The sequence below is a fragment of the Paroedura picta genome, chromosome 12 (assembly GCF_049243985.1).
Source record: "Paroedura picta isolate Pp20150507F chromosome 12, Ppicta_v3.0, whole genome shotgun sequence".
Taxonomy (NCBI): Eukaryota; Metazoa; Chordata; class Lepidosauria; order Squamata; family Gekkonidae; genus Paroedura; species Paroedura picta.
The window spans coordinates 35,234,762-35,247,928 of NC_135380.1; the positions used below are offsets into that span (position 1 = coordinate 35,234,762).

The window sequence follows — 13,167 nt, forward strand, 5'->3', positions numbered from 1 at the left end:
CCTAACATGTTATTCTTGTGGGTCTTCTAGGGATGTGATGTTTCCAAAATGGACAGTCAGAAGAGTGCAGCCTATGCTACGCATGATACTAGTTTGCCAGGCAGGCATTTTGATCCTAAGCATGTTTACACATAAGTATGTCCCATTTATTTCAGTGAGACTTGCTTTCAGGTAAGTGTACTTAGGATAGCAGCCTTAGAGTTTGGATACCTTTCCCCCCTTGTCCCCCAGGGTAGTCAAAACAAAAGATGGTAGTTCTAAATAATGCACCTATGAAAGGTGATCTTCTGATTTTGAGATTTGGGTGTGGAATTTTGCATTAGTTGTAATAGCTGTTTTCAAGAACCGTGTTGATGGGCTTCTAGCTGTTATTGTGTATTGATAATTTGTTCCTTCTTTATTCGGGAGGATCGCAAGAGGCAAGACAGACAGAAAGAAAGGACATCTTCCTAAAATGCTTGCTCAACTTTGAACACACAAAAAACCCCTACTCACCTGAGCACAAGAAAAGGGAACTTTTGGGGCATAGTTTGCTCAGTTACTACAGGCCTGTAAGGAAATTCCCTGTGAACAGCCTGGGAAAGTGGTAGCCTCCTTTTGCAAGATTATTCCGGGCACCTTTAGTGTGGAATGCTGTTTGGGGTTCAGCTTTCCAAATGCCTGTCCAAACCTCCTCTCTGAAACTGGTTTTTATTAATTATTTTGCTAACAGTGGTGGTAGAAACACTCTGCTCCCTTGGTTTACCTCTTTCATTTCCCTTCCATGCCAATGTTTAGGGCAGTTATATTTTAAATTTTCCAATCAGGGCATAGAGGGTGCCGTTTTGTTCAACTGTTCAGCTGCTGAAGTTGCATCATATTGTTAAGAGCTTGCCTACCAGTCTTGGCTCCGGTACATATCACAAGCTTTGGCTGTCTTTATACGGTAAGTGCACAATTGCTTTGACGATGAAGCAAATCTTTGGAGGGCTTGTGCACGTTTAAGGTGGGCTTTGGGCTGGGAAGTGTGGCATTGAGCCTGGGTAAGGCATCAGACCCAGGAGAAGCGTTGAGGCGAGGAGTGTATTGCAGGCAAGAGGATGGAATGGGTAGCCCAGGAGTTCTGAAGCTTGCAGCCGTGGGTGTTTTCTAGGCCATTTGGAACCCTTCTCCTGCTGCTTTTGTCCTCCTTGTGAATACAGATCAGTGCTGCGGATACTGCTCTGCCAGGGTACAGAATAGAATTTTCTACAATGCCCTGCACAGCTGGAAGTTAAACCTTCCCCTGATTTATGTCCTTCCTGTGGGTTGATCTATTTCGGCTAAAAGAGAAGCAGCGCTCCTTCGGCTTCACCCTTTCTTCCATACAGTAAAATTCTAAAAACCAAGACAGATGGCTGCCATGCTAGGGCATTAAGCCTCTTCTTGCCTACATACAGGCAACCTGGTTCTGATGCAACTGCCTGGTCCTCTGGGAGTGGGGGGAGGGAGGAGGAGAGGAGAGGAGGCCAAGGGAAGATGTGCCAGGATAGCAAAACGCACGTGCTGCTGCCGCCGCCGCTGCCTTTCTGTGTCCTCATTAGAACCTGATGGAGCTGGTTGTTCCTGTACTGATTCCTCCCCCCCCCCCAAGTGCTTGCACTTAAGGATCCAGCCCAGCATCTGGTTGCCTTCAAACCATGCCTTTGGCTTTTGGGGATCTAGAGCATTCTTCCTAGTTCTCAAGTCGCAGTGGTGGCTGGAACTCAGAGGTGGGAAGGGAATTTGCTCCTATGTTTGTTTGTTTCTAGCCTTTGGATTGTCACCTTCTCTTCCCCTTCTTCTGGAAAAAGCCCTTTCAAATGGGCCTCATCAGCACTGGGTTTTTTTTGTTTTGTTCTTTGAGATGCAATGATTGCTCCTCTTTCGAAAACATGTGTGTGTGTGTGTGTGTGTAATGCTGTGTTGGTCCTGGTGCCTGACCTTTGTGAAGACTCTCCAATGCCTGAAGATTAATAATCACTCTGTTGTAGGCAGGAGAATGGAGACAGACGGCTGCAGGAAGGGGGGGGGGAGCGAGCGAGAGACTTTTATTCTGAAGCAATCCTTGCTTGGCAGTTGGCTTTTGTTGGGAGTGCTGTTAAAGCAGACATTTCTCTGCTTGGGAGGGTTGGGTATAAGATTTCTCTGCCAATCAGGAGCCGACAGATTGGGGCATGGTGGAGTGTGAGCAAAAGGGAAGTTTCCCTTGCATTTAAGGGGGAAACATGGAGGTACTGACACTTGCAACAGAGTTGCTGGGAACATGTTTGGGTGGGCTTGGGGAGGGGTGTTGGAAGGAAGTGGAGAATGTTACTGATTTGTGAGGGATTGTGGAAGTGTGTGTGTCCTTTGTGGGGTAGAGTGTAGGGTTCTTCATGGCTCTTTCACCCCCCCTCCCCTTTCCTCCCTGCATATAACCTTCAGGCTGAAAACATGGATGCAGTTGGTATTCCTGATCAAGAAGGGAAGCTGAATCTTTGGCAGTTCATGGAGGTCAGACTGTGGGTGCAGAGGAGCAATCCTGAGACTTGTCGCCTCCTGGATCTTCCAAAACTTGCCTTGGGTTTGGTTTGGTTTTCTCCTCCCCTCCCTCTTTCTCCCTACAGGACAAAGAGGAATGGTAACACTGCTGTTGGGGTTTGGCTCTTGTCTGATAGTAGAAAGAAAATGTTGGAGGGGGAAAGGGGGGACTGTAAAAAAGGACCTTTTGGATGAATGGCAGTAAATGATGCTCCCAGTGCATGCATGGCTGGCGAAAAGTCCTGCGAGGGATAGGACAGCCTTTTGTGTGGTGCTGGTGGGAGCCAGCGTGAGTCAGAAGCTTTGCTCACCCTGTGAATTCTCTTTGAAAGCATCTGGAATCTGGAATGAGAATTCTGAAAATGAAAGGCTAGTTATAGTTTGCCTTGCCTTCCAGGCCTGCTTGGTAGCTGCAAGCATGTCCCAGCAAGAGACCACAGCCAAGACAGACCCAGGCCCTTGGATTTGCAGGCAACTGAATTTTGAATTATACTTCCCAGGCTTAGATAAAACTTGATTTAGTGAGTTTGTCAAATTCCCAAGATTCTGAGCAGCAGCAGCAGTCAGAGAGACACGGATGGAGTCCTTTCACTGAGTCTGGTGTTAAGGTTTTATTTAGAAAGCATGTGACATAATCATCATCATCCCAATGCCCTTGTTTGGATAGGGGAGAGTGGTATTTTCCACCGTGTTGGGTATTTTCATAGTCTTTGAACAGGGGTTTTAATGGGGGATTTTAAGACTATTGTTACCCACCACGAGCCTGTAGGGAGTGGCGGGAAATAAATTGAATAATAATAATAATAATAATAATAATAATAATAATAATAATAATAATAATAATAATAATAATACCTCTTCCAAACGAAATGGGGGTCCTCTCTTATATAGAATGGCCAGTGATACTGAGGAAATACATTCTCCATGGGCATCAACTTGGAAGAGGAGGTTTGCTTGTCTTTCTCCGTATGCTCATGTTGAGTGCTAATCTTTTATTTATTTGTACTAGTTGGTAGCAGGAGTCATGTGGGCCTTCTGTGTGGTTGCCCCCCCCCCCCAAAAAAAAAGCACTTTTGACTGTATTGAAAGAACATTAGTTTGTGTTCTAGGTACTTGTTTAATTCTGGGAAAGGGAAGATGATTATTTTTTCTCCCAGTTGAACCTTGTGTGTCTACGTTTACAGTAAATATCCATTGGCTTTTAAAAATGTTGATCTGTTGACTCATGGTCAAGAGTCCACAAGAACTTCTCCTACACATGATCAATCCTGGTTCTCCCAAAGGGTGTTATTGAAAGGGGAAAGGTATTGTGCAAACCCTCAGCATGCTGATATTTCTTGACAGCTGCAATCCTGGAGCTTCTATAACCACAGATGTTGCTGCTGACTGTATCTGTGCAGTATCCAAAGAACTGCAATTTCACATGTTACCTATTTGTGTGTGATTCCATGTGCATCGTGTGAAGGAGTGAAGCTGGGCAGATTTATGGGTGAACCAAACTTTTTGTCACCCTAGAAGGCAAATTGCTTCAGTGTGCACCTGTGACTATTTACTGAAATTCAGTGAAGTCAGCATGCATGAAAGACGGTAATGAAGTATTGCTCAAATTGCTCGTTGATTTTAAAGATGTTTCCTTCTCCTTGATCTCCAGGAATCATTGTTTGCTCTTCTTCTGTTTTGTTGCTGTGCGGTTTGTCCTAGGCATATGCTGAACAAGCTGGTAGACAATTTTATTTTTTCAAGAGTGATAAAGGGGTGGGGGAGGACCTCTTGGCAACAAGGCTGAATTTTCTTGGAACCGGAGCTGTGTAGTGGTTGGTAAGGAAGTAGTCAGTCACACTTACTGGAAGAAGCAGCCGACAGAAAAGGGGTCAGGCCAGCCAGGACAAGACCTTGCTTGTGTGGCAGCCACAGTGAGAGAGAGAGAGATGCATTTGTTCCTGTGTACATCCCTAGATCTTTAGTAGTTCCATGGGTGATGGGCAGACTTTGGGATTCCTTTTGTAATCACTAAATATGCTTTAAGCAGGGGTAGCTCATGAATTGTAGCTCATGGGAATTGTAGTCCATGGACATCTGGAGGGCCACAGTTTGATTACCCCTCCTTAAGTCTTTTGGATCTGCTTGACCACTAGAAGGAAATCTGCTCTCTTTTGGCCAAACAGTTTGGTTTATCCTGGTTGCTTTCTTAACTGGTTGACAGGGCATGAAGCTAATCCTCTTCCCCATTCCTGTTACCCCAAACTCCTTTCAGATGTACCTGCTCAATTTAACTATACCTGTTATGCTGTTACTAGTATTCAAGCCCGCTATATTTTGAATACAGCGGGCGCTAGGCAAGGGAGCCCCCGGCAGCCGGGCACAGGGCGGCTGGCGGGGGCTCGTTGGGCCGCGGCCTGATGCGGCGAGAGGCGCTTTGCGCCATCAGGGCCCGGCTCTGCCCTGGGAGCTCATTCTGCCAGGTAGGGGGCAGGACAGAGAATGTCCTGGCCTTGGTAGAGGCCAGACGTATTTCCTTGGGGCCAGGGACTACCACCTGGTTGGCATTTGCAGAGCAGAGTACTCTTTGGGGGGTATAAATAGAAAGGTGGTCTCTAGTATCTCCTTCATAAATTAAACCTGCAGCTATCAGAAAGCTGGTCCCTTTAGCATAGTATTGGCTGACATAAATCATCCAAGGTTTCAGTTAGGGCAGAGTTTTTCCCCAGTACCAAGTACCCCAGATCCTTTAACTGGAGATGTCAAGGATTGAACTTAGGACCTTATGTATGCAAAAGATGAGCTGTAGTATAGAACCATGGCCCCACCCCTAACATCGGACTTGCTTTGCATTTCTCAAATGTTTGTTTCCATCTTATTCTTTATATATAGCAGCCAGATGCAAATATTCTTATAGAAAAGAGAATTTTGGCAGGTGTGGCTTTCCTGATCTCTATGTAACAATCTGCAGCTGCCACCAGTTCCTCTTACATAAAGCTATTTGAATGTAAAAGGAATTCTGTCTGCATCAAATTTCTCCCTAACTTTGTCACTGAAAAATGAAAAGAAACCTAAACAGCCAGAAGCAATCGCAGTAATACTGGCGTGAGTCTCCATAGATCAGGGTATATGACACATTTGAGTGTCCCAACACAGTACTTGAAGACTAGTGTCTTAGAACAGGATCCAAACAAATAAGTTCTGCAGACTATCACTGATTATGTTTTTTCCCCACCCCTGTTGATCATGAAGGTACTTGCAGAGCAGTTGTTTTCTGCCTTTACCTCTTGATTTGATATGCTGCTTTCTTTAATATTTAAATTCTGCTGGTACCATTGGCACCAGCCTTTTACCATGATGTGTTGGTTTTTTGCTGACTCTTGGGTACGTAATATGGACAATTGCAGAGATGTAAGGTTATATCAGGCTTTATCAACCAAGGTTTTATGGAACCCTGGGGTTTCTTGATACCCCTGAAAGGGTTTTCTGAATGGGTGGGATTCAATTAATTTTTAACATATTAAAAAATTAATCAGGTGATATGACCATATATGATCATGTCAACCGCCCCCCCCTAACTAATTATGGGCCTGGAGGGAGTGGGAAGAGAAGGGCCTTGGGTGGGCAACTATGCTTCCCAACCATATTTTGCATGATCACACCACTTCTGGGGTTTCTTGAAACCTAAAGAACGTTTTAGGTGTTTCTCAATGATAAAGTTGAGGAAAGCTGGGTTAGATACATGAAATATGTTTAGATTTTGCTTCACTCACTGAAATACATTCAGCTTCAGATTTTCCACTTGAAGAACACCCCGTCCCACCCTTGGGATTGGGTTCAATTTTTACTTTAAATCAAATTTTAATAGCAACTCTGGTGTGAGGTAGCCAACTCCCATGGGTGACATGACTATCCTAGTCCCATGTAAGTGTTTTAGGCAGTTGGAGAATCTTATCTGTTGGGAGTCTCAGTTGTTTTGACCTTCACCTGATGGACACACTTTGTATAGGCTTGCCCAAAGCCCAGCTCCAGGGATTCTATCTCCTTTCACAGTCAGGTGTTTCTGGGTTGTTGGTTAGATATGACAGCTTGGGAAGCCTGAAACACATCCAAGAATATCAGGGAAGTTCTTAGAGAAGAATGTACCTCCCAATATGAATGGTTTGATAACGTACGCTTGTTGTGTAGGGTGTTGCAAATAGTATAGTATTGTATTGTATTGTATTGTATAGTATAGTATGTGACTGCTCAGTTTTCTTGGGAATTGTGATGTGGGAAAGCCAGCTTCCAGAACACCACTGGGAAGCTAATGGGACATATTTCAAACTTTATCAGGAAATTATTTGTATTGGAATAATGTTAGTAAAGAGGTCTTCAGAAATAGCATCACTTCCCTTAGTTTGTTAATAGCTATTTCCCGCCTAATCTTAGCACACTCAAAGACTTGAATATGATTTGCCTTAGATATGGTTGTCCGCTCATTTATTCCAACATTTAACTTGTGTCCATGAATTCCTGTGGGATTACCTAATTCACTGTCAGTCTCTGTAGTAGCAGATCATTCACATTAGTTCCAAATATGATTAGGTATTTGGTGGTCACAATATCCTTTCACCATGTGGCAGTGACATATATAAATACAAATTTTATCACTGGTTTTGATTGGGTTAACTTATAACTTAATTGGTATTTGTGACTTATATTTGCATTTGTAATTTATAACTTAATGTATATTTGTAGTTTTACTTTCCTGTGCTCTATTGATGCATCAAAAAAAAGAACCTTGTATTTCTCCCTAGCATAATTCCTAGGGATTGTCACCTGGAAAACATTAATTACAACTATGAAACTCTCAAACTTGCTTCATATTACATTGGCAATGGCCTCCATTCATTCTTAATTGTATGAAACTATTAATATTTAGAAAAAGAAAAAAATGTCCATGGAATAATAGAACACTGGAAAATGAACAAAGTTGAGTCGAGTGGTGCTTTTAAGACCAACAAAATTTTATTCAAATTGTAAAATTTCATGTGTACAATACACTTTCTCAGGTACAATGAAATGGAAATCACAAGTCTATATATATAGGCTGAGGGTGAGCCATAAATTAGTACACAGCTTAATGAAAATATTTAACAAATTCAACATCCTTGCAGGAATAACAAGCTAAGTTTATAAGGTTATCATTGGGTTCAATTTTGGATGACAAATATCATGAAGCAAATAAATATGTCAGGATTAGAGACTAATGAACAGATTGTGCAGCCTGCGGGAAGCGGAGGCCAAATCATCAGGCAAGTTTTCAAAGCCCATTCTAAAGGATCAAAAGCCGAGAGAGTCAATTCGCCAAGGAGGATGGGCAGAGGTGCGGAGTCAAAAGCCGGGCCATGATCAGTACCGAAGGGAGTTCCAAAACCATACTGTGGTCGAGTAGTCAAGCCGGAATAAGGAACCAGGAACAGAGACAAGAGCTGAGTCAAACCAATGTCAGGAACCATGGACACAGTTAAGAGTCAAGCCAAAGTCTGGAACCAGCAACGAAGTCAGGAATCAAGCCAAAATCAGGAACCAGGATCAAAAGGGCAGAGGTTTGCAACCAGGAAACACCAGATGTCTAGGCAGATGGGCAGGGAACGCATGCGTTGCACCCACAGAAAGTCTTGCTCCAAGCCTTGCTTTAAGTATTTATTTATAAACTTCTGTACCCCCCCCTCATGAGAAGTTGTCTCAGAGCAGTTTACACGTAAAACCAGTAAAATACAACATTGAACCCCCATAAAACCCCAATTATGTAACTAAAAATAATCCCAAGAAGAAGAACATGACCGTAATCATTACCTCAAAGATTGTTCCAGCCAGATAAGCAGATGTTCCCTAATTTTGTCCATCCGGGGTAGGTCGTATGTATAGGTGGGGAAGTATAAGTACACTTTGACTGGGTGGGGAAGCTAGTTACCGAAGGACTTACAGTTGGACCTAGTTGTCATCTGAGGAAGGAGCCTCAGCTAGGCCCCATGTGGACTGACAGCATGCTGACAGCCAGGCCAATCTTCTGACAGCTGTCAAATTCATGTGGCAGCACCTCTGCCACTGCTCCAGAAAATCCTTTGGACTGAATGGAGTCCTCCCCCTGGATTTAGTGGGCATGGGCAGGTAGGGCTGGATAGGAGCCTGTCTGGGCCCAGGTTTTTCCTCATCTGGGTAGTCGGGCTGGTCCCAATCCTCAACTTGGTTCTCAATGGTGGGTGCCGACACTGAAGATGACATGTTTGGGGCCAGGTTCCAGGTCTGACCCGGTCGTGCCCTCTGGGGTGCCCACTGGCAATGGGTCCAGAGGTGCAAGGTACGTGCGCATGACACAGATGCATCCCCAATTGTGGAATGGCCCAAGAGTAGTTAACTGAAACCTTGTCCCTAGGCTGCCTCTCTCTCCCTCCCTCCCCCAAGCATGGAGGCATCCCCAAAACTGACTAGCCATGCATTATTATGACTCTTCTCCTCAGACCAGAGAATTAAATTCCAATGTGGAAAATGCTTATTGATCCTTTTTGCTAGTTAAAGATCAAAGGGATTGAAATCAATATGTACTCGATGTGCAAGGTTGTCAGCCTGTGTAAGCCATCAGTCCGTCAGGACATCTAGCTGAGATACATGTTGCTAGCTCTGCTGCCTAAGAACATTATGCTTGCACAGAGTTATGGATCCTTTTCTTGCACCAAGTCAAATCACTGACCACTCTTACTGGTAGCAGCTCTCCGAGGTCTCAGGCAGAGACAGGTTTTCCCAAAGACTTCCCACCTTTAATTAGACCTGCCGCAGCATGAACCTGGCCCTTCCATTGTGCAAAGCATGTGGTGTGTCTATGACTTTTTCTGTGCTGTTAAAATTGCACAGTGCATTTAGATCTAGGATGTTACAATCCTATGGTACCCAAGGATTATCATACTAGCCTGCAGTAGTTGCAGCAGATATCCTGGGAGGTTGGGGAAACTGGGAACCAATGCCTGAGGGCACTTAGGGACTGGATTGAAGCTAAGGAGCTGGAATTTAATCTTAACAAAACAGAAGTTCCCCTGATGTGTGTGTGTGTGTGAGAGAGGGGGGGCGCGGGGGAAGTGTTGACAGAGGAATTAGGACCTCTCCTGTTCTAGATGGGGTCGCACTCTCCCTGCAAAATTTCCCATTTTTTTCCATTGGATAGTAGACATTTTCATGCTATGCAATCTGATGTGAACAAGCCTGTCTTATGCAGCATTTTATTATTTATTCTATAAAAGAGAAAACATTTCACAGGAGTTCACCCCACCCCAGCCAGTATTCCAACAAAACTTCCATTGGAAAGATGGACAAAAAGGTTTTAGGGGAAAAAGGAGCCCCCAATTCCCCCCCACACACACACACACTGATACTTCACATCTCTAGTTCCACACCCCAAGGTCAGTACCCCTATCTGCAGCCTGTCGCATGCCCAAGAGTCTTGGCTCTGGTATGAGGATTTAAGCACAAGTCTATTCAGTAGTATGTCTTGCTCATTTAACTTTTATATATGCCTCACTTCCCATGAACCCCAATACCAATTATACTTGGGGCAAGAGGTACATGGCAGACCAAAGGAAATGCTTCTCTCCTCAACATGTAATTAAACATTTGCTGTCTGTAGGCTGTAATGGCCATGGGTGGAAATAGCTTTAAAAGGGGATCAGACAGATTTATGGAGGAGAGGTTCATCAATGGCCATGGATCAGTAAGAGAACCCGGAGGCTGGCCTTGGCCCTTGAGTGCTGCTTGTTGTCCTTGATGGTCATTGGTCAATCACATGTGAAACAGTATGTTGGACTAGATGGACCGCTAGCCAGGTCCAGCAGGGCTCTTTTCTTTGTGCTACTTACTGTGCACCATCATTTTCTCTGATGAGGACGGTAATAACTCTAGGCAAGACTCATTTGGTGATGGCTTCTAAGCTTTGGAATATTCTTCTAGAGGAGATTTGACAAGTTACCTTCCTCCTAAGACTTAGGAAAAGGTGCAAAAGTCGGTAAATCAATCAAATGACTTTTGTACTTTTTCCTAAATGTTTATTCATTTACTTTTCTGTTTTTGGCTCTGGGGGTTGTCATTTTGGCTTTGGAAAAGCCATATGAAAAGTTTTAAACAAGTTAATAAAACTGTATATGAAAGACTCTTTGGTTATGATGATTGTTTATGTCCCATTTAGCGAGCTCTGCTGGGTAAAGGAGAGACCAGAAGAGAGAACTGCATGAAGACTGAGCTGCTGAAAGATATCACCAACAATAAGGAGGAAGGTGAGTACATTTTCCCAGCCTGTGGAATTGCTGCGCAGCCAACAAGAGTGTTTCTGACAAGGCTATAAGGATTTCAGTGAAGATCCTTGAGAGCAATGAAGATTTGAAAAGTGTAAACATAGGTCTCCTCATTGTTCTTCAGAATATCTTGAAATATTTTGCTGTGTTGATGTGCTGTGGATGTTTGGCAAGGCGCTCATGTGCTCTTCTGGTTTCCCTCTTGTGAAATTCTGATGTTTCAGACAAATCCAAATGAGAATATGTTATGCTTGTGCTCAGGTCTTGGTCCAGAGTGTTCAAAGAAGGTTAAGTATTGTTCCCATAATGTCAACATCATCTTCCAGAAAGTTCTGTGGCGAACAAAATACCCAAAATGTCTCCCTGCTTTTATGTTCATGCTCTTTTATTGTCTCTTTATGATCTGTAAATCTTAAAAAAGCTTTCCGTTTTACATTCTGATAGTGGATTCAGCAGTAAAATGTAAGTGATGTAATGGTGGATAAAAGTTTTATAAAGGAATTTTATAATTGCAGTAGGATTATGTAAATATTAGTATTATCCATTGTGCCATATGCTATCTGTATAGAAGAGGTTGATGAACAACAGTTACAGGTAAGCGCAGCTCTGTTTTCCATCACTTTGCCAAATCTTTCAGTTTACCTGTCTCAGTTACATCATGCAGACCTAATTCTCTTTTAAAAGATGTGAATTTACTAGTATCCAGTGGTTGCTGCAAGAAAAGTTTTTAAGTGGAAGGAAGAGTGCTTGGCTGCTAAGCTGAATTCACATGTGCTGCTTTAATAGAAATAAGTGCACAAGTCTTCGTTTTATATTGTATGAAAATAAAGCCATTCTAAATACAGTTGTTCCAGAGTTTTAAAGTGATCGATGATCAATGAGCAGCCTTTCTGTTTTTACAAGCTACATATGATTTTAGGAAAGCCACTATTCTATACGATCCCTAAACTACCCACCATCGGTGTCTGTTCTGGACTTGGACGTTTGGAGTTTCAAAGTGTCTTTGGAACATATACTGACTTTTGTTTCTACTGCAGCGTTGATTAGTTGAAGAAATTGACGTAGGAAATGGACAGTGTGTGCCTTTTATCTGAAATTTGACCTTTTATTGAAGGGAGCTTTCCATAGAAGTATCTGAAGTTGCAAGGCTAAAACAAAGATGCTCTGCTTGGAATCATGTTCATGTCTGTTCATTTTAACATTTTCCTCAGATGAGAATCTAGAATTAGCCCCTGTACAGAAACAGAGCAAAGATGGCCAACTTTTGTGTTCTTGGTGAGGCATTATGTTCTGCAGACTAGAAGTGCATTGTGCTACAAAAACTGACCTACTTATGGTCAGGCGCATTACGTTAACTGCCGCCTAGCACTGAACAGATTCTCAGTTACAGAGTGCAACATTCTGTACAGATCTGTACATTTACAGACTGCAGAGGAAAACTAGAGGAAAGATGAAAAAATTAAGAACATTTTTCACAGCCCTGTAAGTGAAGCTATGGGAGAACAATTTAATTGTATCTTGATTAAAATTTGGGGGGGGGGTGCTCCTTTTATAAAATTAAATTTTAATTTCTCTGTTTTTTTTCACCTAAGAATTTTCTCAAAGCAGCTGCGGTTTGAGAGCATATCGAGAAAACAGTCAGCCATAAATTAAAATGTCATAAAAATTTCATCAAGCTAATCAATAAGGGGGGAATGTAAAAGAACAGAATGAAATGCAAACACCAAGGCAGTTGGACCAAGTGCTTGATGAAATTAAATGGCACTTGCCAGATGTTCTGTAGTGCCCATCATCATGTACCTTACTTCTGAGGATGGAAGAGAGAACCCAGAAAACAGCCTCCAATTAAGGTTGCTTTGGGTAGATGGGTGCATACAGGAGCATTAGTTTCATCCACATTACTGTCCTGAAGAAGGAATGAGGGGCGGGTGGGTTTATAACATTCCTGAGACGAATGTTAGGTCACAGGTTATGATTGGCAGGCAAGTACAGCAGCCCAAAGAGCCTCTTGTGGCGCAGAGTGGTAAGGCAGCAGTTTGAAAGCTCTGACCATGAGGCTGGGAGTTCAATCCCAGCAGCCGGCTCAAGGTTGACTCAGCCTTCCATCCTTCTGAGGTCGGTAAAATGAGGACCCAGCTTGCTGGGGGGTAAAACGGTAATGACTGGGGAAGGCACTGGCAAACCACCCCGTATTGAGTCTGCCATGAAAACGCTAGAGGGCGTCACCCCAAGGGTCAGACATGGCCTAGTGCTTGCACAGGGGATACCTTTACCTTTACAGCAGCCTAGCTTAAGCGAAGGAGGCCTGGGTGTGTCTAGCATATTTCTGTTCTGCCCCACCAAG

The 13,167-nt window shown here is 43.4% G+C and overlaps 1 protein-coding gene across 18 annotated transcripts in view; it reads left to right on the top strand.

Annotated features, from left to right (window-relative positions):
• Positions 1-13,167, top strand: part of EHMT1 (euchromatic histone lysine methyltransferase 1) — a 146,937-nt gene that overhangs the window by 62,864 nt on the left and 70,906 nt on the right. For 16 of the 18 annotated variants that reach the window (XM_077306605.1, XM_077306599.1, XM_077306598.1 and 13 more), the window contains one exon: positions 10,718-10,805. In XM_077306605.1, the coding sequence (XP_077162720.1) occupies positions 10,760-10,805 (46 nt within the window). In that variant the 5' untranslated portion in view covers positions 10,718-10,759. Of the gene's footprint in view, positions 1-808; positions 926-2,109; positions 2,232-10,717; positions 10,806-13,167 lie in introns of those variants that run through there. The other 2 variants (XM_077306609.1, XM_077306600.1) reach the window with 2 other exon arrangements.